Source organism: Podarcis cretensis, assembly GCF_951804945.1.
Source record: "Podarcis cretensis genome assembly, chromosome: 1".
NCBI classification, from domain to species: domain Eukaryota; kingdom Metazoa; phylum Chordata; class Lepidosauria; order Squamata; family Lacertidae; genus Podarcis; species Podarcis cretensis.
Genome location: NC_137170.1, coordinates 124,284,087 through 124,311,437, shown reverse-complemented (window position 1 = coordinate 124,311,437; position 27,351 = coordinate 124,284,087). Strand labels below are relative to the sequence as shown.

General features: G+C 43.2%; 1 protein-coding gene across 1 annotated transcript in view; it reads right to left on the bottom strand.

The window, feature by feature from the left end:
* The window catches only part of DNAH7 (dynein axonemal heavy chain 7), a 148,087-nt gene that overhangs the window by 66,349 nt on the left and 54,387 nt on the right, over window positions 1–27,351 (bottom strand). The window contains exons 21-35 of the mRNA XM_079974784.1: window positions 25,693–25,833; window positions 23,674–23,886; window positions 23,027–23,136; window positions 20,465–20,633; window positions 20,098–20,200; window positions 19,878–20,005; window positions 15,969–16,181; window positions 14,726–14,824; window positions 12,036–12,284; window positions 10,989–11,138; window positions 9,757–9,939; window positions 7,267–7,443; window positions 5,796–5,927; window positions 4,288–4,512; window positions 2,979–3,176 (exon numbers count right to left, since the gene is read on the bottom strand). Coding sequence (XP_079830910.1) covers window positions 2,979–3,176; window positions 4,288–4,512; window positions 5,796–5,927; window positions 7,267–7,443; window positions 9,757–9,939; window positions 10,989–11,138; window positions 12,036–12,284; window positions 14,726–14,824; window positions 15,969–16,181; window positions 19,878–20,005; window positions 20,098–20,200; window positions 20,465–20,633; window positions 23,027–23,136; window positions 23,674–23,886; window positions 25,693–25,833 — 2,490 coding nt within the window. The remainder of the gene's footprint in view (window positions 1–2,978; window positions 3,177–4,287; window positions 4,513–5,795; window positions 5,928–7,266; window positions 7,444–9,756; window positions 9,940–10,988; window positions 11,139–12,035; window positions 12,285–14,725; window positions 14,825–15,968; window positions 16,182–19,877; window positions 20,006–20,097; window positions 20,201–20,464; window positions 20,634–23,026; window positions 23,137–23,673; window positions 23,887–25,692; window positions 25,834–27,351) is intronic.

Sequence of the window (27,351 nt, the reverse complement as noted above, 5' to 3'; positions counted from 1 at the left end):
CGAAATGAATGGGGAAGTTAAACTACCAAATGCCTGAGCTAACCAAGGCCCATTCTATCCCCTGCAAACTTCTCAAGATAGGGCAGGGGAAATAACTTTGCATTTTGCCTGTACCATAAATTCCACTTTTCAAAATGTTGTTATGCCATTTCAAGAGCACCGGAGAAGATCTTCTGTTTCTCAAAAAAGGAGTACCTTCCTAGGTGTACAAACCAAACCATCACTGAAGGAGTCTATGAGACCTCAGGGGCAGAGTGGCAAGTTATGCATCGTCAGAAAAGAGATTTTATTGCCTCATGGCAGAAGACAAGGATAAACACACTGTCTACTTTAAGCGATGCTGGTACATCATGAACATATCTGCTATGATACAGTTCTTCTGGTCTTAAAACTAAACTTTATAAAGATCCACGTTTGCAGAGAGATCCACAAACACTTTACCGTGCTTGGCTCACCATGCTATACCATATTGTAGGGACGCAGGTGGCACTGTGGTCTAAACCACTGAGCCTCTTGGGCTTGCCGATTGGAAGGTTGGCATTTCGAATCTCTGTGACAGGGTGAGCTCCCGTTGCTCTGTCCCAGCTCCTGCCAACCTAGCAGTTTGAAAGCATACCAGCACAAGTAGATAAATAGGCACCACTGCGGCGGAAGGTAAATGGCGTTTCCGTGCGCTCTGGCACTCGTCACGGTGTCCTGTTGCACCAGAAGCGGTTTAGTCATGCTGGCCACATGACCCAGATAACTGTCTGTGGACAAACAGCAGCTCCCTTGGCCTGAAAGTGGAGGTGAGTGCCGCACCCCATAGTCAAATTCGACTGGACTTGACCGTCCAGGGCTCCTTTAACTTATACGATGTAACATCCACCAGGATGATAAAACCTCACACCTGTCAAATGCTGATTCCAGCCTTGGCTTTATACCTGCCAGTGCATGTACACACATTTCTTAGAGAAAGGGAGGGTGGCTAAGTCATGCTTCAGGCCCTTTGGCCAAACCTGGACTGTTTCTAACTACCCAGTGCAGCTGGTATGCTAACCCTGAACAGAATCCAGACACAGGGGGTGGGCTTCTCAAGACCTGGCTTAAGCATTTAGTACACTTTCACCCATTTTTCTAAATCACACACACACACACACACACACACACAGAGAGAGAGAGAGAGAGAGAGAGAGATATCATTCTCCAGCTAAATACATCAGCATTGCTTTGGGTCCCACGTTACTAATATTTTATCAGTGCAATAAATCAAAGTCGCGTTAAAGAGTAATTAAATAAAAGCCAATTACAGTCCTTTATTGCAAAAATAATTTTCCAGTTTAGTTACTCCGTGTTAACCAGAATAAATTTCTAAGTATCAGAATCAGCAAAATGACTGTGGGAGGCCACTTGCTACTTTTCGCCGAAGAGCAAATCTAATTATGCATAACATTAATGCAAGAATTAATTGCATTAATAAAAATTCATTTACAGGGAAGGCAGGCACACAAAGAGAAATAACTTACAGGAAGACAAACACCGAGGGTTTTTTTATAGGCTTTTTGAATGAGATTATATCAATTGTTCTTCTAAATAAGGAGTTCATAATTTTGGTCACTTATGTGGGTAATGGAGGGGAACTCAAAGTGGCTTTATAGAATGCCAAAACAACCATTTAACAGATGTGCTAATATTTATATTTCTCAAGATAACTCATAATACCATGAAGAGACCTCTTTTGACATCCAGGCAAAGGAATATTGATCTAAAGTAAAGAGCAAACCGAATATGCATTTTGATAGCTCCAAGTTAAACCTAAGGTCATTTCCAATCTTCACAACAACCCAAGTCTCCTTTCCCTTGCAGCTTCTTATCACCACCACTCCTTGTCCACCAGACTCCTCCTTAAGGCACATCTTTTCACCCCAGTTTTCCCTTCTTTTGTTTTCTCATCTTCCCTCCCTAATCTGTATTGCCTCTGATTAGACTGCAAGTCTTTGGGCCATTTTATTTTTCATAGGGACACAGGTGTCAGGGACATGGCTCAACCGAGCACAGGGGAAGAGTCAGACTCAGAAATTGAGACAAGTGAGAGAGAGGCCAATTCTGCAGACGAAAGCTGGCTGACAGAGCCAGGAAGGGGGAGCTCGACCCTCTTTAACAAAGAAGTCACAGACACGATAGCTCTCAAGAAGGGGAAGAGTTAGGAGGCAGTCAGAGGGTTGCTAGGCAACCAGCAGAGAGGCAGAAGACAGCGTGTCTAGTGGAAGTGGGAAGGGACAGTCCAAATTCTCAGCCCCTGTTCTCGGAGACAGGACAAGGTCAGAGTGCAGCAGAAGGGCAAGAGGGGAAGGGTGGGAATCTGGCATCCTTCCTGCTGTGAGAGGGGTGGAGATTCAGACTGACCAACTCCTTCGAGGAGTGCAGGCCAGAAGCCGCACTCTGGATGTGTTTTGTAAATAAAAGTACCATAAAACTGCTGGATAGTCCTTAATTCTTATTGAGTGCTTGCTTACCTGCCTGAGATCATTACAACAGGAAGCTGCTGTGCACAGAGTCAGACCATTGGGGCATCTTTCTCAGTACATTGACCAGCAGTGGTTCTCCATGGATTTCAGGCACCGTTATCTCCCAGTCCTACTTGGAGATGCCAGGGAATGCCCCTGGGATCTGCTGTAGGCAAGGCAGATCCCCTACGACTGGCTCCCCTTCATTTTTGTGCACCCAGAATTTTTGAGCTCCAAGTAAAGGAATAAGCATCAAAGCTGAGGAATGGAACAGTTAGGATGCCTGCTCAAAACGTCTCCTGCAGCTACCGCTGACATTGTCTCCTTACTCTGCTAAGGTTAGAGGGAATGCGAGAAAGCCATGCCCAATCTCGAGAACGAAGATAAAGTTTGGTGGTAAGAAGCACAGGGTCCAGTTTTCATTAATTCCCAAACAGTGGGGATTCTCCTTGCAGAGACAAAAAGTCAATGTACATTTCAAGATATACTTACTATGATATATACGCTCTTGCCAGTTCCTGTTGGCCCGACAAATATGAACGGCTTTTGATGTGTTGTCAGCATTTCCATTAACGAAAAGTATCGGATGGTGTCCAGAGTGGGGACAATTATTTCGTTGAACAGCATGTCTTTCGGTATAGGCGGAGCCGTCTCAAGTGCCTCCACCCAAGGCTCCCACCTTCCTGCGCCCTGTTTCAAAACATAACACAATCAGAAAGAATAGGAGAAAGATCTCATGGACACATTTCACCCTGCGCTAGTGAGATCGTGCCACATCCCTTGCTGTATCAGGAACTGCTTTGTGCTCAACCAGTGGCGTAGCGTGGGGGGTGCAGGGGGGGCCGGCCGCACTGGGCGCAACATCTGGGGGTTAGGGTTAGGGGGCACAAATCCACGGGTTAGGGGGCGCAAATCCATGGGTTAGGAGGCGCAAATTACTTGCCTTGACCTGGGTGCTGACAACCCACGCTACGCCACTGTGCTCAACTGTGTGCCTCTGCATCTCTGAATCAAGAACTTGGTCAGGGCTGATCACCCATCAGCCACATGGGGAAACACACCTGAATTTCTGCCACTCTTTCTTTGAGTGGCTGGGGCGGGAAGAGAAAGATTCAGGCCCTCTTCCCTCCCAAACAGGCAGCTAGCTTCAGTGGAAGTATGCACATCTCGAGATTGGAGAACAGATCAATTTATCATGGAAAGCTAAACCACGCCCATCATTAAAGGTCCATACATTGTTCTGAATATAAATATGAAACTGGGCATTTACTCTGCTTTTTGTCATATTGGGGTGGACTGAAAAAAGCCAGCTATCATTAACTACTTTCTGAAAGGTAAAGTAAAGGGACCCCTGACCATTAGGTCCAGTCATGACAGACTCTGGGGTTGTGGTGCTCATCTCGCTTTATTGGCCAAGGGAACCGGGGTACAGCTTCCGGGTCATGTGGCCAGCATGACTAAGCTGCTTCTGGGGAACCAGAGCAGCACACGGAAACACCATTTACCTTCCCGCCGGAGCGGTACCTATTTATCTACTTGCACTTTGACATGCTTTCGAACTGCTAGGTTGGCAGGAGCAGGGACTGAGCAACGGGAGCTCACTTGGTCGCAGAGATTCGAACCGCCAACCTTCTGATCGGCAAGTCCTAGGCTCTGTGTTTTAACCCACAGCGCCACCCGCATCTGAAAGGAGTGTTCCATAATTCAACCAAGAATACTGATCTAACGTAGAGGTGATACTGGAAATGAATTTACCAATTAAACTCCAGGAAAAACCTCTATTGAAAACAAACACACTCACATCTTTGACAAAGCGGTACTCATAAATTGTTCCATCTTCTGGATAGGGGACAGTCAGTATTTTTGCGCGCATGTGCTCAAGACCACTCAGCAATTTATATTTCTCTCTCGTTTCGTCACTCATTGGCCCTTCCAGCAATTCCCGCACGATCTTGTCAAATTTCAGCCGGTCGCTCTCCTTACAGCTGGCTCCGACAGACCAGGTGAGAGAAAACACAAAAATGCTCTAGTGCAAAAAGAAGGGGGGAAGGTGTATTAATTAATTAACAATGAAACCCTATGCATGTTTACTCAGACGTAAGGCCCACTGTGTCCAATGGGGCCTACTCCATGGCTCCAATGGGGCTTATTACAATAAACAAGAGAACAAAGAAGCACAGCCTAAAATGATAATTTTTTTTTACTAAAGTGCAGGATTGAAAATGGCCTCAGCCCAGTATACCTGAAGGAGCATCTCCACCCCCATTGTTCAGACACTGAGATCCTCCTCCGAGGATCTTCTGTTGGTTCCCTCAGTGTGGGAAGTGAAGTTACAGGGAACCAGGCAGAGGGCCTTCTCGGTAGTGGCACCCGCCCTGTGGAACACCCTCCCTTCAGATGTCAAGGAGATAAAGAACTACATAACTTTTAGAAGACATCCGAAGGCAGCCTTGTATCGGGAAGTTTTTTAATGTTTGATATTTTATTATGTTTTATATACGCTGTAAGCCGCCCAGAGTGACTGGGGAAATCCAGCCAGATGGGTGGAGTATAAATAATGATATTATTATTATTATTATTATTATTATTATTATTATTATTATTATACTTCTTAATGAGGGTGAAAGAGGAGCGCACAAAATATGGTCTGAAGCTCAACATCAAAAAAACTAAGATCATGGCCACTGGTCCCATCACCTCCTGGCAAATAGAAGGGGAAGAAATGGAGGCAGTGAGAGATTTTACTTTCTTGGGTTCCACGATCACTACAGATGGTGACAGCAGTCACAAAATTAAAAGATGCCTGCTTCTTGGGAGAAAAGCAATGACAAACCTAGACAGCATCTTAAAAAGTAGAGACATCACCTTGCCAACAAAGGTCCGTATAGTTAAAGCTGTGGTTTTCCCAGTAGTTATGAATGGAAGTGAGAGCTGGACCATAAAGAAGGCTGATTTCAAAAGAACCAAGTGACCACGGTTTGGTAACACTTCCCAAAGTGGGGAGGGCTTTGGGAAGGTGGTGAGAGGGTTCTTGGACCAGTCAGAGAATCGCACCTCTTGCCCTAAGCCGGGCAGAAGCTTCCTGGACTTTGGGGAAGGAGGTGCCAGGGGAAATTTTAGGGGATTAACCTAGCCCCCTTATCCATTGACTACAAGCCACTGTAATGCACCCCTAAGTGATCTAAGTATGTTACCAATCCATCAATTATAATGCGTCAGGTTTGCACCAACACTCTAATTTGATAAAGATCCATGGAGGCTAACTCAAACCAAATCTCTGATTCAATGCATTAACAAGATCCTGCCCACCTCAAGCCAAGAAAATATTTCACGGTCCGTAACACTCTTAAGTTTCGCTTCATTTTGAAACTCATCCATGAGGCAGTCCATTAGATTCATCAACGATCGAACCAAGTTGGTATCTGATGTAGGAGACAGTTCCTAGGAGGAGCAAAGGCATGTTCTCCATAGTACATGAACTTAATTTAAAATGAGCCTGTTCCATCAGCCTTACCATCAAAAATTAAACAACGCCTAACTCTAAGCATTAAGGGATGCGGGTGGCGCTGTGGGTTAAACCACAGAGCCTAGGACTTGCCGATCAGAAGGTCGGCAGTTCGAATCCCCACGACGGGGTGAGCTCCCGTTGCTCGGTCCCTGCTCCTGCCAACCTAGCAGTTCGAAAGCACGTCAAAGTGCAAGTAGATAAATAGGTACCGCTCCGGCGGGAAGGTAAACGGTGTTTCCGTGTGCTGCGCTGGTTTGCCAGAAGCGGCTTAGTCATGCTGGCCACATGACCCGGAAGCTGTATCGCGGCTCCCTCGGCCAATAAAGCGAGATGAGCGCCGCAACCCCAGAGTCAGCTACGACTGGACCTAATGGTCAGGGGTCCCTTTACCTTTACCTAATTCTAAGCATTATGGGCACAAGAGATCAAAAAACAAAGCACTGTGATATCCTTAAGACAAAATAAAAAAAATAACCTCCAAACAAAAATAAAATAAAGAAATGCAAGCAATTTGTTATCCTCAGACCTACTTCTTTAGATTTTTCTCTTATTGCATAGGGTATGAAATAGGATTGATAATAATAATAACTGCAATGCCAGCAACCGAATTGACTGAACTAAAGACCAATCTAATGCCACTGAAATGTTGACTGTGAATGCCGACACAAGAATATGGACTGCAACTTTATACATATTTACTCAGAAGTAAGAACAATTGATTAAGATGGGACCGAAGCTGAAAACCTTCCCCAGAATGCACGCTTTTATCGTAAAGTGCACACTTATGCATGCATCCTTTAAACAAAATACTTATTTTTGTGCACTGTATCGTGAAATTCTATCCAATGTACAATCTGACTGGGAGTTGTGTTCCAGTCTACAAAGCAAGTTCAGGAACACGGAATTGAGGGCCTACCCACCCTTCCTCTTGTTCTGCTGCTTTCCCCCAGGGAAAAAGGCTCTTTAATGGTCAGACAGAACAAAGGGCAATTCAGGTTTTCTCCAGATTGACGTTTGCTCCGATTTAGCACCAAGGAGCAGGATTTTCCTGGGAAAAGAGAGTGGCAAGGGGAAAACCATAGGACGAGCCCTGCCTCAGCCCGCTGCGAAGAATGCACCAAACAATTTCCTCCCTCCCTTGGTTCCACACCTAAATATCCAAATTTTGAGGGGGGGGGGAGCTCTTGTGACCATGATTAAAGCATTCATGCTTCTGTACTGACACACTCCAGGAAGGCAATTTCCATTTCACTAAATCCATGCTTAGCTCACCTTTGTACACTTTCTAATAAACTCAACAGAAAGCGGGACTATCCTGTCAAACAAGCCTGTTATAAACTCTTTATGTAGAGGTGTGACGGTGGGAGGCATCAGATGTAGCCAGGATAGCATCACGGGTCTCCAACCTAGCATTTGTGGCTCCATGTAGACCATGCCACATCTGGAAACCTGCAAAAGGAGGATACCTTTACAGATCTTAAGGCTATAGATAACCTAACCTAATGGAATGCTTATATGTTCAGTAAACTTGTGGAAGCTGGCTCGGGATAGTCTAGGTCTGACAGAACAAAATGATCGTCAACAATTATATAAATCACAAGTTGACGTATTACATGCCAACAATTTCAGATCTAACCAGGAGCAGTGACGCAAGTTCTAGTTTGTGTGTGTGTGTGTGTTTGTGTGTGTAAATCATAGCTTTCAGTTTTTAAACTTCCTTTATTAAAGAAAGGAGGAGAGGGAGAGGGAACCGATTCCTAAAAACAAAAATAATTTTCTATTAAAAAACTGCAATTAAGAAAAGGCTTCATTTGTTGTTCACTAATCCATTATACAAAATCATGGTGGTAGATACCAAATTAAAAAAAAAATCAAACAACAGTTTATAGGAAGACCAGCATTGCAACAAACAAAAATATATCTTTCCAAAAGTGGCAATCAAAATGGACAGGGGACTGGGGTAGAAACTACTTAAAAGAATGAAATCTAACAAGAACTTGGCATGCCAATTCCAGACACATTCGCTCACAAATGTCCCATTGATTTCAAGGGCATTAACTTCCACAAAAAAGCATTTAGGAATTGTTTTTTCAAAAACAATACACTGAGAAAGTTTGCTATTGGCAGACTAATTGGATAATGATTGTGTTAGTTATCAAAGACCTGCACAAGCTGCCAGTTTGCTGCCAGGCCAAGTTCAACATGTTCCTATTGATATATGCAGCCCTTAACAACTTGGGACCGGTTTACTTACCCCATAGGCTCCTCTTTAACCTGAGAAACTTGCACTTACGGGTCCCACACAGTATTCCTTAAGCTTTTGTGAGGAGTTATTATATTAACACAGCAGCAGCACCTGTGTTTTGGAGCTCCTGCTTAATGACATTATTTTACACACCTGCTGAAAACCTTTCTGTTTCAGCAGGCTTTTCCAAATACAGTGGTACCTTGGTTCTCAAACAACTTGGAACCCAAACACTGCAAATCTGGAAGTAAGTGTTCTAGTTTGCGAACCTTTTTCAGAAGCCGGACATGCTCTGTTTTGAGTGTTATACTTCCGATTTAAGGTCTGTCTGTTTTTGCTATTTATTTTGCGTTTTTGTTTTTGCAGCTCTTTTTTGTTTTGTTTTTGTGACTGTGTGGAACCCAGATCAGCAACTGATTGGTTGATTGTGTGACTGCGGTACATTGATTATTGCTTTCATTTATGGATCAATGGTCTCGTTAGATAAGAAAATCCATGTTAAATTGCTGTTTTAGGGGTTGCTTTCAAAAGTCTGGAATGGATTAATCCATTTTGCATTACTTCCTATGAGAAAGTGTGCCTTGGTTTTGGAACGCTTTGGTTTTGGAATGGACTTCCGGAACGGATTAAGTTGGAGAACCAAGGTACACTGTACAAGATTTGGTCACATCTCTTTTTCCATTTGTTATTGCGTTTCGTTGTGGTTTATTTATTTCTAACGTTTTAGATATAATTGTTTTTAAATTGTCCTGTGGAAAGGCAAAGGGGTTTTGGGAAATGATATATAATGAATTGAAAAAGATGTTTAAACTGATAATTCCTTTTTTAAAAAAACCTGAAGCCTTTTTTTGCTAGGAATAAGGGGGACAGGTGTCTTGAAAAAGCTGACGAATTTATGCGACAACAGCAGCTAGAACTTTATATGACATAAATTGAAAGAAGAAGAAATTCCAACAAAGGAGGAATGGCCTATGAAACTGACAGATTATGCTGAAATGGTGAAATAAACTGCCAAACTAATAGGACATAATAACAAAGTGTTTAAGGAGGAATCGAAACCACTAACGGATTATCTATCAATTTATCACCAATATATGAAGTCGCAGGCAAGATTTGAAATATAAGCAGTGGGTTACTGAAAGATCTAACAATAACAGGGTTTAGATAAAAAAAAGGGTCATAAAACTGCTAAGACAAAAAGGGGTAAAAAACAAACACCACAAACGGAAGGGTGGGAAGTCAAGAATTTTGTGCTGGAAAAAGAATTGTATATGCCGATAAATATTTTGGAATATTTTTGGAGATTGAATAAAAATGATATAGAAATAATAACTGTCCTTAAATGTTTCAGTATGCTTTTATTTTATTTTTAGTGTTTTACTGTTTTTATTGTAGGTGAATTTGCCAGTGTAGATCAGGAAGTAAAGAAATGAGAAAGTTGTTTTTTTTTTCACTGCTGTGGGATGGTCACAACCCTAATGTCATCGAAAAGCAACCTTCCGACTGCGCCAACTTACAGTAGCAGGAGAAGCAACTTCCAGGTCCATTGGTTCAAAAATAAGGCTCATCTGTTGCGACATCTGAATGATCTCACCACTCATCAGACACAGTTTCTTGTTATCATCCAGCACGGTATTCATATTCTCAATCCACACGGCATCCACAGGCCCATCAAAAATAAGCCACTTCCTGTCAGGTGTCTGGGGGGAGGGAACAAAGTTTTAGTACAAATAATGTTAAGGATTGGTAAGGTGAGCAAAAAGACCTTCTTAGAAGAGGTCTTCTTCTGTTTCCCTCACATAGGAGAGAATGTGCTGCAGCACATAACAGCATCTAAAAACAAAGAACTATTTTATTTAAATGCAGACAAGTGTAACCAATAATCAATAATAATAATACAGTGGATGCTCAGGTTGTGAACGTGATCCATGTTCCACGTTCGCAACCCGCAGTGTCCGCAACCCACAGCGCCGCATCTGCACATGCGCGGGTCACGGTTTGGTCTTCTGTGCATGCGCAAAGCGCGATTTAGCGCTTCTGCACAAGAGCCAAAACCCAGAAGTAACCCGTTCTGGTATTTCTGGGTTCGGCGCGGTGCACAACCCAAAATCGCACAAGCCGAAGCGTCTGTAACCCGAGGTATGACTGTAATAATAATAATTTATAATAATTTATTACTTATACCCCGCCCATCTAGCCGGGCCTCCCCAGCCACTCTGGGCGGCTCCCAACAGAATATTAAAAACACGATAAAACATCAGTCATTAAAAACGTCCCTAAACAGGGCTGCCTTCAGATGTCTTCTAAAAGTCAGAAAGTTGTTTATTTCCTTGACATCTGACGGGAGGGCGTTCCACAGGGCGGGTGCCACTACCGAGAAGGCCCTCTGCCTGGTTCCCTGCAACCTTACTTCTCGCAGTGAGGGAACCGCCAGAAGGCCCTTGGTGCTGAATTTGTCAATTATGATGCCTTCAGTTGGTGACAATTCTAACCCTTCCCTACCATATGACCACTGAAGCGGCACAAACCCCACAGAGGACCAGGGTCTTTTATGCCTTCAGGGCACAGTTTGGCTCCTCCTTTTATTCTAGACATTGTTTACATAGAATTGAAAGGGACCCAAGGGTCATCTAGTCCAACCCCCCACAATGCAGGAATCTCAGCTAAAGCATCCATGACAGATGGCCATCTAACCTATGCTTTAAAACTATGCATATGCTGAAATATTTTAATCTTGTTGAATACTTACAGCTGAAGAGGCAAAGGCCCTAAAGCTCACAGCCAGAATGCCATCTGACCACTCGTGGGAGACGGGATCAAATTGTCCGTACAGCTGCCCCATAGTTATAGCTTTGGGGTTGATAACAGTGATCTGAACTTTATTTTCCTCCATCAGCCCCTGAGTACACATAGGGAATTGCATTTGATAAATCAGTGGTGCATTTAATTCATCAATACACACCTCGCTTATCCATACCTACATTTATATCTACTGTATGTGAATCTACATGTTATCTTTCAATATATCCAGATAGACACACCTGCACACACACATATTTGCCCTATACAGATGGATGGTTTGGCCATTCATGGCAACATAGGAAATGGAGGGGATTACGATCCTGCCTCCAACATGCATGTGATGTTCTTCTTGGCCAGAAAACAATACAGTGGTACCTCGGTTTTTTAACGTCTCCATTGACGAACGTTTCAGTTTTCGAACGCCAAAAACCCGGAAGTAAATGCTTCAGTTTTCGAACACGCCTCAGAAGTTGAATGGCTTCCACTGAGGGTATATCTTATTTTTCTAAATTTTCTGTATTAAATTTGCAGGCCGCCCTTTGCGCCTGTTTTCAAACGTTTTGGAACTCGAACGGTCTTCCAGAACAGATTACATTAAAAAACCGAGGTACCACTGTACTTTTGTCAAGAAGTGTCAAGTCCTGCCACAGTGTATTCCCCTTCACAGCCTCCCCTTTCTCCTGCCGAAATGGGAGCAGTGGGAGGAGAACTTGCTGGGAGGGGAGAAAATATCAAGTGCTCAAGGTATAGGCCTTCTTTCATGTAATGAACGAGAGGTGCTTGCTGTTATGAGCATCTCTTTTCAATTCCTTGCAACATCCTATCATTCTAGCTGCTTAGGCGAATGCCATTAGCAGCAGAGTATACACATACAAGACAAATTTTCTGAGGGAAATGAAAGATCAGGCTGGATGGGAGAAAAGGTTGAAAAGGTGACACAATATGTCACTTTGCTGTTTTTAGGACACAATGCCTTCTGGAAACATTTGTTTACTTTTTCACACAGGTCCCCCAAAGCAGCTGCCAAAACCCGATACGCAGATGTCTTTCCACCAAAGGGCTCTCCGACGATCATGAAACCATGCCGCACAATCATCATTTCAAAGATCTGCAAAATTTTCTCGGAAAAGAACGGCGTCATCTGTAAATTCATTTCTTCGCAGTTTATCTTGATGGCTTCCAGGATGTCATTGTAATCTGGTTTCGGCAACTTCACACCAGGAAACAAATCTGAAGTGATGCCCTGTCAAAAATGAATTACAAGGTATTTTAACCATGACTATAGCAAGCAGTCTCTGGGTCTTCTCTGAATTATCTCCTGTCCCCAAAAAAGGCCTTTTAAACTAGCAATGCGATCACATTTCTATAAAACATAGTGTCTATGTTTTATGTTCTATAAAACAGTGTCTCCGAAAAATTTTACACATCACTTGGGAAGACAGGTGAACTAATGCCAGTGTACTGGAAGAAGCAAAGATCACCAGTGTCAAAGTGATGATTCTTCAACGTTAACTTTGTTGGACTGGTCATGTTGTGTAGATGCCTGATTATCATCTCCCCAAAGCAACTAATCTATTCAGAACTTAAAAATGGAAAGCATAATGCCATTGTTCAACGTAAGAGGTTCAAAGACTCTCTCAAGGCAAATCTAACAAAATGTAGTATAAACACTGACAACTGGGAAACACTGGCCTGCGAGCGCTCCAATTGGAGAACAGCCTTTACCAAAGCTGTCATGGACTTTGAAGATGCTCAAACTCAGGACGAAAGGGAGAAACACACTAAGAGGAAGGCACGCTTGGCAAACCCTCACCGTGATCAACTCCTGCCCGGAAACCTATGTCCGCACTGTGGAAGGACGTGTGGACCCACAATTGGCTTCCACAGTCACTTACGGACTCATTGTTAAGACCGTGTTCATCTTACTCAACTACGAGTGATCGCCATAGAAGATAAAACATAGCTGTCAGTCAAGAGTCCCAGTAAAGTGTTATTTACTCCATGCAATGAGTAAATGAGAGAGGTGGCGGCCACACCTCTGCCAGGCCTGCCCACATGATGTCCACACACTGGGGAAATGTTTGCCATGAGTAAGCCTGCCAAACATGTCTAGGCTTGACCCTCACCCTGCACACACACAAACAGTTCACAGGAAGTGAGTAAATGTGTTTGGCAAGCCCTACGGCAGCAGTCTTGCCAACCCGTGGATATCGTGGGAGGCAGAGGCAGATTGGCAATGGGAGCAGGGTCAGTGCACATGGCCTTGCAGTCTTCTTCTCCATCAATCTAGCAGTTTGAAAGCACGTCAAAGTGCAAGTAGATAAATAGGTACCACTCCAGCAGGAAGGTAAACGGCGTTTCTGTGGGCTGCTCTGGTTCGCCAGAAGCGGCTTAGTCATGCTGGCCACATGACCCGGAAGCTGTACGCCGGCTCCCTCGGCCAATAAAGCGAGATGAGCACCGCAACCCCAGAGTCGGTCACGACTGGACCTAATAGTCAGGGGTCACTTTACTTTTACCTTACCATTCATGAATGTTTGGGCTCATGGCTTTTGTGGTCAACATCCACATTTTCCCCACTGTAGCAAAAACGTTTACTTCAGAGCTGTATCCTGGGCTTTTGCACGCAGATGGAACAGAATCATGATGCCTGCAAACAGCTGATGACACTTGCATGTGTGATGTTCCCATTCCCAAAGCTGGAGTTATACCAGCTATCTTGTCAGTTTTGGGGGATTTATTTCATTTTTAAATTATTATTATTATTGGAATAACTGTATTGTTCTTTGCACCTACTGAAATCTATAGCGCTTGTAGATTTGGAGGAAAGAGGTAGAGAATAAATTCTGCATGTAGATGGTCCAATCTCCAGCAACTACAGCTAGGACTGGGAGACCTGTCTCAATTTCTACACCGCTTAGAAATTCTGAATGTTAAGCGGCATATAAATGCAGTGGTGCCCCGCAAGACGAATGCCTCGCAAGACGGAAAACCCGCTAGACGAAAGGGTTTTCCGTTTTGGAGGTGCTTCACAAAACGAATTTCCTATGGGCTTGCTTTGCAAGACAAAAATGTCTTGCAAGTTCCTGCGGGGGTTTTTTCCCTTCCCCCCCCCTTTTTCTAAGCCACTAAGCCGCCTATCAGCTGATCCGCTAAGTCGCTTATCAGCTGATCCGCTAAGCCGCTAAGTCGCTTATCAGCTGATCCGCTAAGCCGCTTATCAGCTGATCCGCTAAGCCGCTAAGCCGCTTAACAGCTGATCCGCTAAGCTGCTTATCAGCTGATCCGCCAAGCCGCTTATCAGCTGATCTGCTAAGCCGCCAAGCCGCTTATCAGCTGATCCGCTAAGTATCTAAGCCGCTAAGCCGCTAATGGGCTTGCTTCGCAAGATGAAAAAACCGCAAGACGAAGAGACTCGCGGAACGGATTCTTCTCGTCTTGCGAGGCACCACTGTACCTAAAAATCAATAAGCATAATAAAACCTGGAAAACCGCTGTCAGTCATTGTAGACAATTGTGTGCTAGATGGGTCAATGATCTGACTTGCTTATAAGGTGTTTTCCTATGTTTCTAGATTTGTCTATAGCTTCAGGTTGCAATATGCTCATAAATCTCATCCGTGTATAGGTTTTGGTATGTATCGCTTATCTCTTGAACTTGAATAATGTAATCAAAGACCCTTACGTCAAAAAGTGGTAGATCGTGGGATAAAAACTTAGGCAAATTTACATCTATAATGGATCTAAGCAGCAAAATTTCTTCATTTTCATCTGGATACTTCAGCTGCAAAAAAGGACACAGTTAATTTGAGAGTTAAAATTTTCGTTTCAAATTTACCAGTAACATAAAATAAAATATATGTCAATGTTTTACACGTTATCACTGTTTCCTCTACCTGTGCCCGATTTGCGGTTTTTAGGGGAACTGACACGTTCCAGACAGATGTGAACAATCTAAACTTCCAGAGCATCTTTATAACACAAAACTCTGATCTTATTATGCTGCCAAAGTTCACATCTAAAAGTCTAATGGGAAATGTTACTATGAGTTTTGGATTAAAACTCCTGCTGATTTCTTGCATGGTAGGATATGGGCAAACTGGATCAAAAATTAACATGCTTTCATTGAGAAAACAAGTGAATCTGCAAAGATCTTAGCAGCAATCTGTTGCAGAACCCATATTGTTCTAATAAATGTACATCAGTAGTCACTGGCCAGGTTTAGATAAACTTTGGTCCAATATTTAGTCACCTCCAGGATCTGTTCCTGGGTCATTATTCTGGCTCCTTAGCTTATCTTGCACTAGACTTCCGTGATTAAGATATGACAGAGAACTCTGGTTTAATTGTGCAGTGCTTAGATTATTGTACACTGCTCAGAGAGCTGTTTGCATAAGTGGTTTATAAACCTCCCAAATAAATACAGTGGTACCTTGGTTCTTGAATGGTTTAACTGTCGAACAAATCAGAACAAAACACCACAAACCCAGAAGTGTTCCAGTTTGTGAACTTTTTTTTAAAGCTGAACGTCCGACGCGGCTTCCGCTTGAGTGCAGGAAGCTCCTGCAACCAATCGGAAGCTGCACCTTGGTTTTCAAATGGTTTCGGGAGTCGAACAGACTCCCAGAACGGATTAAGTTCAAGAACCAAGATACCACTGTAAATGCAAATCAGGAATGAAGCACCAAAGAAGGACGTCACGTTCAACCTGACTTCTGGTACAAAACTAGAAGTTGCATCAGAGCCCCACTTTGTGGGAGCTGAGCCCCCACACACAAAAAATTGTGGGCCTCCAGGGCAACAGTGGCCGCATATACACACAGAAGGCCCTATACTCCATTCAGCTCAAGTAAGGAACACAGATTTTGCTTCTAGCGAAACACCCGATTCTAAATCAAGACCGTGAAAAAGGGGCACATGTTTCCCACCTTCAGATTTCCAGCTGCTGTGAGCACCGACTTCACGGCTCTCATTCCGTAATCATAGTGGTGCTGGGAAGACAACTGCTCCGAACACAGGCGATAGGTAGCTACAATTTTCACCGACAGAGGCCGAGCGGTAACAAACCCACAGGAGTACAGGACTATTTCAGCAATCATGGCGTAATCAGGTACCATCATTGCCACGGTTCGAAACAGGGCCTATTAAGCAAGGATTGACAGGCAGGTTAAGTCCCTCGACAGGTGGTCAGCTTCAGACTGGGATGGAAGGCTAAATTTCATTATCAGTATGCAAACCGTTCCCCAGATTGGTAAAGACAGTTACTGTCCAAACAGTCCCCCAAAATAAGGGATACTAAATAAAACTGGGGGGGGGGGGTTGGATCCTGAAAGCTTTCAAATACCTGGAGGGCACCACACTGGCATATATCCTATGATTATTATTTTGGGGGTATATGATGAGTTTACAGGAGTATATGAATCATTTTCTGTCATTTGTTCTGTCATTTGCCTTGATTTCCCATTCATTCAAAAAACAAAACAAAACCCCAAACAGGCAGCCAGGACCAGATTTAGGTTTGATGAGGCCCTAAGCTACTGAAATTAATGGGGCCCTTTATATGTCCTGCTGTCTTTGGCAACAACAAATTGTCACTGTTTTTTTTTGTGTTAAATATATGCTATATGGTAATTTATGGACCTAAAAAGGTAAAGGACCCCTGACAGTTAAGTCCAGTCACAGATGACTCTGGGGTTGCGGCGCTGATCTCATTTTACAGGTTGAGGGAGCCAGTGTTTGTCCACAGACAGTTTTTCCGGGTCATGTGGCCAGAATGACTAAGCCGCTTCTGGCGCAATGGAACACCAAAACCAGAGCAGTGCACAGAAACGCCGTTTACCTTCCCGCCAGAGCGGTACCTATTTATCTACTTGCACTGGTGTGCTTTCGAACTGCTAGGTTGGCAGGAGCTGGGACAGAGCAATGGGATCTCACCCCGTTGTGCAACTTTCTGATCGGCAAGCCCAAGAGGCTCAGTGGTTTAGACCACAGCGCCACCCGCTGCCCCTTTATTGACCTAATAGGTATCTAAAGCCATTTTATTTATATTTTGGAGATGTACATCCAGTTTTTTTCTTTAATTTTTTGGGGGGCCCCCAAGAGAGTGGGGCCCCAAGCTATAGCTTGTTTAGCTTATACATAAATCTGGCACTGCAGTCAGCATAGGCCACAGTCCTCTGAAACAATACGCCTCTTCCGGCCATGTGCATACAGAGGAAGGTTTGTGTGTTGGGAAGCAACCATTTAGAAGTCCAGAAGAAGGAAATGTAAAGAAACTGATGAAACATTCTTTCACCTTTGGTGGACGTGCCCAAAGATTAAGGCTTTCTGGGAAATGATCTATAATGAATTGAAAAAGGTATTTAAATATACCTTCCTTAAGAAACCAGAGGCCTTTCTCCTGGGCATTGTCGGCCAATTGGTGCCAAAGAAAGATAGAACAGTCTTTATGTACGCAACAACAGCAGCAAGAATACTCATCGCAAAATATTGGAAGACACAAGACTTGCCCACCTTGGAAGAATGGCAGATGCAAGTGATAGACTATATGGAGATGGCAGAAATGACTGGCAGAATCCGAGACCTGGGAGAAGAGTCGGTGGAAGAGGACTGGAAGAAGTTTAAAGACTATTTACAGAAGCATTGTAAAATGTTTGAATGTTAAAATGATGTTGGATATAAAGATAATATGGCATTAGTGACATGGTTAAAAGGAGTATGCAAAAATGATTAAAAAGAAAAGGGGGGAAAGACCAGAGTAATATTATGTCAAAGGTATATAAAATTGATGCGAAAGAGAAGAAAAATTGGAGACATAATAGGTTGAAACATATAATTATAAATGAGGTTTGAAAGAGGGTAAGGATTTGCTGAACTCGATTGTGTAAAGGGGAACACAAAAAAGGGAGATGTGAGGAAGTCAAGAAAGAGGGTTATAGAATTATGAAGTTAAAAATTGGATTTTTCTTTCTTTTTAATGTTTTTATTGTTCTTTTTCTTTTTCTTTTTCTTTTTAGATGTATTTTTTTTGTTGTATGCCTGTTTTATCTTTATATTACCTATGTTTCTTTATTTGTAAAATCTTAATAAATATCTTTAAAAAAAAAATAGAAGTCCAGAAGAAGAACCTAAGGATGGGTCAAAGGGACCACACAAAGCTCTGAGATAGAAATTGCAGGATGCCCCGATGTGGCAGTGACAATAGCAGCTGCTGTCCTTCCCTCTAGCTGGTACAACTTCGGCCAGCGCCTGTTTCCTGGGATACAGCTTCATCACCACCACTGCAGCTAACTTCCCTCTGCTCACTCAGTGATAACACTTTTATTCTTCACATTGTGAATGAGTTACCTCCTAGTGGCGCAGCAATAAAACTGCTAGCACATTTGCAAAGCTAAGCAGGGTCTGGTATGGTTTCAAATTGGATGGGGAACTGCGCGTTGAGATTCCTACATTACAGTGGGTTTGACAAGATGATCCTCGGGAGCTGGGCATGTTTAGCCTGGAGAAGAGGAGGTTAAGGGGTGATGTGATAGCCATGTTCAAATATATAAAAGGATGTCACATAGAGGAGGGAGAAAGGTTGTTTTCTGCTGCTCCAGAGAAGCGGACACAGAGCAATGGATCCAAACTACAAGAAAGAAGATTCCACCTAAACATTAGGAAGAACTTCCTGACAGTAAGAGCTGTTCGACAGTGGAATTTGCTGCCAAGGAGTGTGGTGGAGTCTCCTTCTTTGGAGGTCTTTAAGCAGAGGCTTGACAACCATATGTCAGGAGTGCTCTGATGGTGTTTCCTGCTTGGCAGGGGGTTGGACTCAATGGCCCTTGTGGTCTCTTCCAACTCTATGATTCTATGATCCCTTCCAAGTCTACAATTCTATTGTTCTTTCATGAAACAATTTGAAAAGGGCAAAAGGGGCGCCTACAGAAGCCTGTCCCTCAATGTTAGCTGGGGCTTACTCATTCATTCAGCCTTTATTGACATAATTAGACAATAAAATCATTAAATACCATCCATAAAATATTGGTAATCCAGACATTAAAGGTAAAGGTAAAGGGTTCAGATTCACACCGCTGACCTTCTGATTGGCAAGTCCTAGGCTCTGTGGTTTAACCCACAGCGCCACCCGCATCCCAATCCAGACATACTAAACACATAAAAGCCACAATAGTAAAGGTAAAGGGACCCCTGACTGTTAGGTCCAGTCGTGACCGACTCTGGGGTTGCAGCACTCATCTTGCTTTATTCGCCAAGGGAGTCGGCGTACAGCTTCCGGGTCATGTGGCCAGCACGACTAAGCTGCTTCTGGCAAACCAGAACAGCACATGGAAATGCCGTTTACCTTCCCACCAAAGCGGTACCTATTTATCTACTTGCACTCTGAGGTGCTTTCGAACTGCTAGGTTGGCAAGAGCAGGGACCAAGCAACGGGAGCTCACCCCATCGCAGGGATTCGAACCGCCGACCTTCTGATCAGCAAGTCCTAGGCTCTGTGGTTTAACCCACAGCGCCACCCACATCCCAAAAGCCACAATAGCCACCATTAAGTAAAATTAAGTAGTTTTAAATTTGACTTTAAAGATCTCAGATAAATATACTGAGACCATCTCAGTAGTTTCAGGAATACCATTCCTCAGCAGATATCACATTACAATTCTTCCCAAGTAGATAATTTAAGGGTCAAAGGAGTTGCCAGTGGGTCTCGCTGAAGAGTGTCGAAGAGAGGGCTGTCCAAAATTATGTGATATATGTTGTACCTGATGCATTAAAACCACAAGTCTATTCTGGAAGGGTGTTTTCTTGGAACCTAGTGAGCTCGTGCTACTGCTACTGGGTACCTTGAGGTTGTCTGGGAGTTCTGATCGCCCAGCATAGCCAGGGTTCATAGTTATGAAGACGGCACATGTGGGGTTAAGTTTCAGCTCAGTGCCTTCAAACACCAGCAAGTCACAGCCAGAGTTGATGCCTACGGACAGAGAGAAATAGGCATCATTTTAATTGCAGCGGGAATGGGTTTTATCTTAACGTGGCAGTGATAACGAAACAAAAAAAGAGTACCTCTCTGGATAGTAAGAATTTGCTGAGCCACAACAGAAAGTACTTCCAAGTCAATTCTGTTGAATTCATCGAAGCAGGCCCAGGCTCCGCAGGAAAGCAAACCCTAGAGAGGGACAAAAAATAAATTTTAAAAATTCATGGTTCAGGTCCAGTACGTATCTATTTTCAGTTTTAAAATAATGAGGAACTCCCTTGGGAAGAAAGCAGTAGGTGTTTCATTCATTCTCGTCCGATTCTTTAGAACTTGTTCAAACACAAATACCGGTGTTTGTACAAAGAACCCATGTTTCCTATGAGAGCATGTCTGTCGTTGCCATTAAAATGCTTTGGTTCTTAATTCTAAATGTTTGCCAATATTCATTTGCACCTTAAAGAATTTCCCCAGAGCGAGGTAATCCAGTCCATCTGAGCAATTGAAAACCACACATTGCTTGGCAACAGCCTTTGCCAAGTCCTTTGTCGTCTCGGTTTTGCCAGTTCCTGCAGGGCCTTCAGGGGCACCGCCAAGGTGAAGGTGGAGGGCACCAAATAGAGTTCTGAAATTAGAAGGAGGAGGATTTTTTTTTTAAAAAAGGCACAAGTTACGGAAATGTCTGTCACATTATTTCTGGTTTTTATTTTATTTTTTGTGTGTATAATTTTTATTAGGTTTTCTATCTTACTATTAGAATTTGTATTAGAATTTGTAGAATTAGTATTTGACATTAAACAATCTTAAAATGTTTACACTGTTGAATTTATCTTAATGTTGCCAACGTTTTCAAGTGTACACAGTTCCCCCCCCCCCATATATTCAATAAATATTTTCCTATCTTCTTTAAATGTTCTTCTTATTCTCTTATTTTATATTCAGGTAGGTAGCCTTGTTGGTCTGATGCAGTCAAAATAAATAAAAAAAATTGTCCAGTAGTACCTTAGAGACCAACTAAGGCACTACTGGACAATTTTCTCATTTTATATGTTAGGTCCGCAAGCTACACATATTCCATCAGTTTAAAGTTGACGTTATTCTTTAATTGGGACCTCGCTCATTTTCCATTTTGGGTCTAACAAAACACAGGCCGCAGTAGTGGCATACATTAATAGCCTTTTTTGACATGAGGCTTTGTCAAGCTTCTTTTGTTTCCCAATCTAATAACAGATTGTGCATTTTAGATAAAAGTTTTTCTTTGTTTTGTAGAAGTCCTTTTTCAAATTGTGAGCTTTGGTCCGAAAAACCACACATTATTTTTGGTTTTTATATCAGGTCCTAAACATTTATGCCAGAATATATGTCTATTTTGCCAAAATATACCCTGGGCCAGTGCAGAGAGTGTCTGGAGGCGGTTGGCCAGTGTCTGGAGGCGGTTGGAGGATGGATGGCGGCTAACAGATTGAGGTTGAATCCTGACAAGACAGAAGTACTGTTTCTGGGGGACAGGAGGCGGGCAGGTGTGGAGGATTCCCTGGTCCTGAATGGGGTATCTGTGCCCCTGAAGGACCAGGTGCGCAGCCTGGGAGTCATTTTGGACTCACAGCTGTCCATGGAGGCACAGGTCAAATCTGTGTCCAGGGCAGCTGTTTACCAGCTCCATCTGGTACGTAGGCTGAGACCCTATCTGCCTGCGGACTGTCTCGCCAGAGTGGTGCATGCTCTGGTTATCTCCCGCTTGGACTACTGCAATGCACTCTACGTGGGGCTACCTTTGAAGGTGACTCGGAAACTACAACTAATCCAGAATGCGGCAGCTAGACTGGTGACTGGGAGCGGCCGCCGAGACCATATAACACCGGTCTTGAAAGACCTACATTGGCTCCCAGTATGTTTCCGAGCACAATTCAAAGTGTTGGTGCTGACCTTTAAAGCCCTAAACGGCCTCGGTCCAGTATACCTGAAGGAGCGTCTCCACCCCCATCGTTCTGCCCGGACGCTGAGGTCCAGCGCCGAGGGCCTTCTGGCGGTTCCCTCATTGCGAGAAGTGAGGCTAAAGAGAACCAGGCAGAGGGCCTTCTCGGTAGTGGCGCCTGCCCTGTGGAACGCCCTCCCATCAGATGTCAAAGAGATAAACAACTACCTGACATTCAGAAGACATCTTAAGGCAGCCCTGTTCAGGGAAGTTTTTAACGTGTGATTTTACTGTATTTTTGGTTTTTATGGAAGCCGCCCAGAGTGGCTGGGAAGGCCCAGCCAGATGGGCGGGATATAAATAATAAATTATTATTATTATTATTATTATTATTATTATTATTATTATTATTATTATTATTGCCACGTTGATCTGTGCTCTGGTAAGCTTCCTGTTTCTAAGGCATTCTGAGTGAGGCCACCCTGGACTCACTGTTGAGTGGCACAGCCATTTGGCATCATATAACACCAATCCGGAAGAAGCTGGACTGGTTGCCTATACACTTCCATTCACAATTCAAGCTTGGGTGTAGAAGGCTACACTGACATATAAAACCCTGAAAGACTTGGGGACAGAACTACCAAAAACTGTATAGAAACTTATCCATGTACACTACTACAGCCGCATTGAGGCAGTAATTGATGCAAAAGGGGCCCAAACCAAGTACTGAGTACATGTGCATGCTTCTACTTCTCAGAGGTCCAATATTGCTCTATTTGCAGTCCTTGTTTTGCTGATTTCATTTAATATTCTAATTTTCTGAGATTGTTAATTTGGGGTTTTCATCAGCTGTACACCATGAACATCACAATTATAACAAATAAAGGCTTGAGATATCTCGCTTTGCATGTCATGAGTCCATCTCATATATTAGTTTCACCTTTTAAGTTGAATTACTGAAATAAATAAACTTTTCCACGATATTCTAATTTTCTGAGTTTCACCTGTATGTTGGTATTTTTGTTCTCAACTGCCCAGGGCCGAAAAACAGCAGATTAATAAACGTAAGTGAATAAATAAATATTACCCAAACTGTTTTTTACCTGTAGCATCTATCTGTTAATGGGGTAATAACCAGCCTAGGGGTATTGCCGAGATATTCGTATCCATACCGCAAACCGGCATTGATCATCTTTGTTTGTAGATGCCCCTCCTATGCGGAAAACAACAACCATGAAATGCATGGAATAAGCAGGGGGACGGTGGAGAAATCACATACAGACCACAGTTTCTTTCTAGTTCATCGGCTCCAATGTAGCTCACGAGGGGGGAGATTGGGGGAATCGCTCGGTCTAGCAGGTTGTACAGTATGATTCTGACAAAGATTAAGGCCACTCAGTTCAAAAGTATATACGCTACTCCTTTTTCTTCCCCTTTCAAAAACAGTAATATAAAATCTGGACTTCTAAAACAATGTGGCCTTTGACTGAATAAGTTTTATATGTGCACCTATTGCAAATTCAAAAGGTGTGCAAGGTGATTGGGGAAAATAATTTTAATTACAAACCATATATGTATACATATTAGACCTCTTAACTCTCAGTCTATAGGATGACAGGCGAGAGATATCTTTTATCGCCAGCAAAAAAATTCTCGTATTCGTGCATTAACTCTGTGTCAGCAAGTTAGCCCAAACTGGGAAACTGCAAACAGAAATCATCTCCTAACGTGATTTAAGGGCTTCACTTACCTCCCAGTAGTACCTAAGCTGGCTCAGCCATTCGAAGTCAGTCTCGTCATTGACATGTTTGCTTACTAGACTTGCCAGAACATCCCGAGCATGAACATCGAGCACGACAAGTGCTCCGAGAGTTACTCGATTCTGCTTTGATAACGTTCCTCGCACCAGTGTGACAATGCCATCAATCTGCCCATTGCACTGTTCCAGGTACTTTTCAAGTGCCTGAGAGAGGTTTGGGGAGGGGGAAGGGATCAGACGCAAACAAATTACCGTATTTTTCTGTGTATAAGACTATGTTCCCCCCCCATTTTTTTTAAGTTTAAAATTGGGGGTCGTCTTATACGGAATGTTTAAAATGTTTAGTTCTTAATTTTGGGCTCAAAAAAATAGGGGTCGTCTTATACATGGGGGGTCTTATAGACGGAAAAATAACGGTACATGCTTAAACATCATCACATCAGCAGAAATGTACAGAGCTCCCCCACCCCCAATACTGCTTCTTTTAAAACTGGCTTCTGGGTTTTCATAAGTTCATGTCTGGAAAACCCATAGACTGTCTCGCCAGAGTGGTGCATGCTCTAGTTATCTCCCACTTGAACTACTACAATGCGCTCTACGTGGGGCTACCTTTGAAGGTGACCCAGAAACTGCAATTAATCCAGGATGCGGCATCTAGACTGGCGACTGGGAGTGGCCGCCGGGGCTATATAACACTGGTCCTGAAAGACCTACATTGGTTCCCAGTACATTTCCAAGCACAATTCAAAGTATTGCTGCTGACCTTTAAAGCCCTAAACGGCCTCAGTCTGGTATACCTGAAGGAGTACTTCCAACCCGAGGGCCTTCTGTTGGTTCCCTCACTGCAATCAGTGAGGTTACAGGGAACCAGACAGAGGGCCTTCTCGGTGGTGGCGCCCACCCTGTGGAACACCCTCCCATCAGATGTCAAGGAAATAAACAACTATCTGACTTTCCAGGCAGCCCTGTTTAGGGAAGTTTTTAATGTTTGATGTTCTATCGTGTTTTTAATATTCTGTTGGGAGCTGCCTAGAGTGGGTGGGGAGGCCTGGCCAGATGGGTGAGGTATAAGTAATAAAGTAGTAGTAGCAGTAATTTGCAGTGTGTGCAAGGGAGAAAATCAGACATTCTCTTCTGTTTTGCAGGTGCCAGGAGTGCCCCCTTTGCATTAAGAGAACTCCATTCAAAGGCCCTGAGATTCAGCCCCTTGTGCTTGAAGTATAAAACAACTTCAAAACAACTTAGGAAGCTGGATTAGATCATCCTTGTGGTTCCTTCTAACTCTACAATTCTATTATCCCTCAGGTTCAAACATTTTCCGGGGGGGGGGAGGATAATGGCAGAGCTTTGTATCTATAACACAATCTCAGGGTGATGCAGTTTTTAAAATGAAGTACTGCATATTTGCATGCTACTGTAAAAACAGTTTGGGAATGAGAGAGCCAGCTTTCTTGGTACTGAAATAGACAAATTGATCACTGGGGATTTCTCTTGGTTTTCCATTTTTTTAAACCACATTTTGACATTATTATTTTTGTTTGACATTATTATTATTTTGTTTGGCTTTTTTGTCCGCACAAAAAATCACCGGAGTTTTAATCACATTTCTCCTAATATAAATTTTATAGATGCAATTTTGACTAATGATATACACATCTTTGCAAGCAATTTCCCATAACATAATGCATTTTGTATGTTCTCTGCTGAATTATTATGAACGTGTCCCCCTAATTTACACATTTCTGTATGCATTATTTGGTAGAAGAGCTGCATTCTAACGTTCAGAGAAGTGCGGATTTCGGATTTCGGTGGAGAGCTGCTTTTCAGTTCCTGTATTGTCCTAGGTAGTGCAAATTAGGTAGGCTTGCATTAAAATACGAGTCAAAGCGAATTTCTCCTGCATCCCTATTTCCCACAAGGCAGTGGAGTTTTCCTTCTCCTAGACAAGCTACCTTCTCAGGCTGGTGAGCCCCATATTCCCAGATGATGTGGTTAAAAATATATGCTTACCTGCTGGCCATTTTTAATAGCTGTTTGGACCTCCAAGGTCCAGAAAGTCTGGGATACACACAGAACTGTTTGTCCAGGCCAATCCCTTACCCAGTTTATACGGAGAGATTTTGGGTAGGCTTCTATAGCAAAACCAATCACCTGAAGGTAAAGAAATGTGTCAGAGAAAAACCAAGTGGATATGAAAGGAAAGCCCAGATTTACAACTACAGGGAAGAAAACAGTGCTAAAATTCTCGCAGCCTAATCTCTGCCACACAGGGTTATTACCTTGGCACTCCATAATGCCTAAATTGCATCACCCCCATCGTTCAGCCCGGACACTGAGATCCAGCACCAAGGGCCTTCTGGTGGTTCCCTCATTGCAAGAAGTGAGGTTACAGGGAACCAGACAGAGGGCCTTCTCGGTAGTGGCGCCCGCCCTGTGGAACACCCTCCCTTCAGATGTGAAAGAAATAAGCAGCTATCTTCTTTTTAAAATACATCTGAAGGCAGCCCTGTTTAGGGAAGTTTTTAATATTTAATGCTGTGTTGTTTTTAACACTTGATTGGAAGCCGCCCAGAGTGGCTGGGGAAACTCAGCCAAATGGGCGGGGTATAAATAATAAATTATTATTATTATTATTATTATTATTATTATTATTATTATTATTCCTACCTTCAGCTCAAGCAAGCATCTGAACCAGATCAACATCTTACAAAATGCAAACATGGCGTCCCTTTGCAGCTTGCCCATGGTTCTGAGCACCTGAATTTAAGAAGATTGCTCTCCCTTCACTCTGAGAGGAACAAATCAACTTCCACCTCTAAGTGCACTGGAAGGATTGTTTGGAAGCCTGTTCTAGCCTTGATTGTACACAAAAGGAGTGCAATCACGTGTTTAAAGATTAGCACGTTCAACGACGCTTTTCAGTCTAAGCATTGAGCCACGAGAATTGCAGTAAAGTGCCTTATAAAAACTACAATAGGAAAGGAAGGCACGAAGGATGCCGAAAACAGACCAAGAGAGCAAATGAAGTGAGCTTCATCAAAAACAGATTCAGAAAAGAAAGCTGCCAATTGACCATTTTTAATCAGGCTGTATTCATCCTGTGGCATGCTGTCAGCAAACCCCACAGAAATTGTCTTTCATTGCTGCGGCTCCAATACAACTTCGTTAGCACTGTAGTTTTTGTTTTGTTTTTTCCTTCACTGTTAACCAATTCATGGGAAATACTACTGGGCTGTAAATTTGTCGGGGTGAGCCACAACACTTGTGCTCTGATTATCACATACTAGCTGGATGCATTGATTCAGACTGAACAACTTCCCCTTCTCCTTTAATGGATAGAGCAAATTTTGCACTGTGTATTTCTTCCAAAAGGCCTCCTGAAGTCTCTGTTTATGGATCCCTGGTTGCCCACGGAGGCCTTGAGCCAGCATAACATAGGGGCTCCTTGAGTCCTCTGCTACACCACACCAACAGCCTCCAGTGCGGATCAGGCCCTCTCTGAGTGCAGCAGCACAATTCACATGCATGTACACATTTTCAAAAACTTAAAACAGCTGCTGCTATTGGACCAGATAATTAGCAGACATAGGCACCAATTCTATGGGGCTGCGAACATCTCAGTCCCCAAAGTATGTGGGGATGGGGCTGAGCACGCCCCCCCCCCCATCT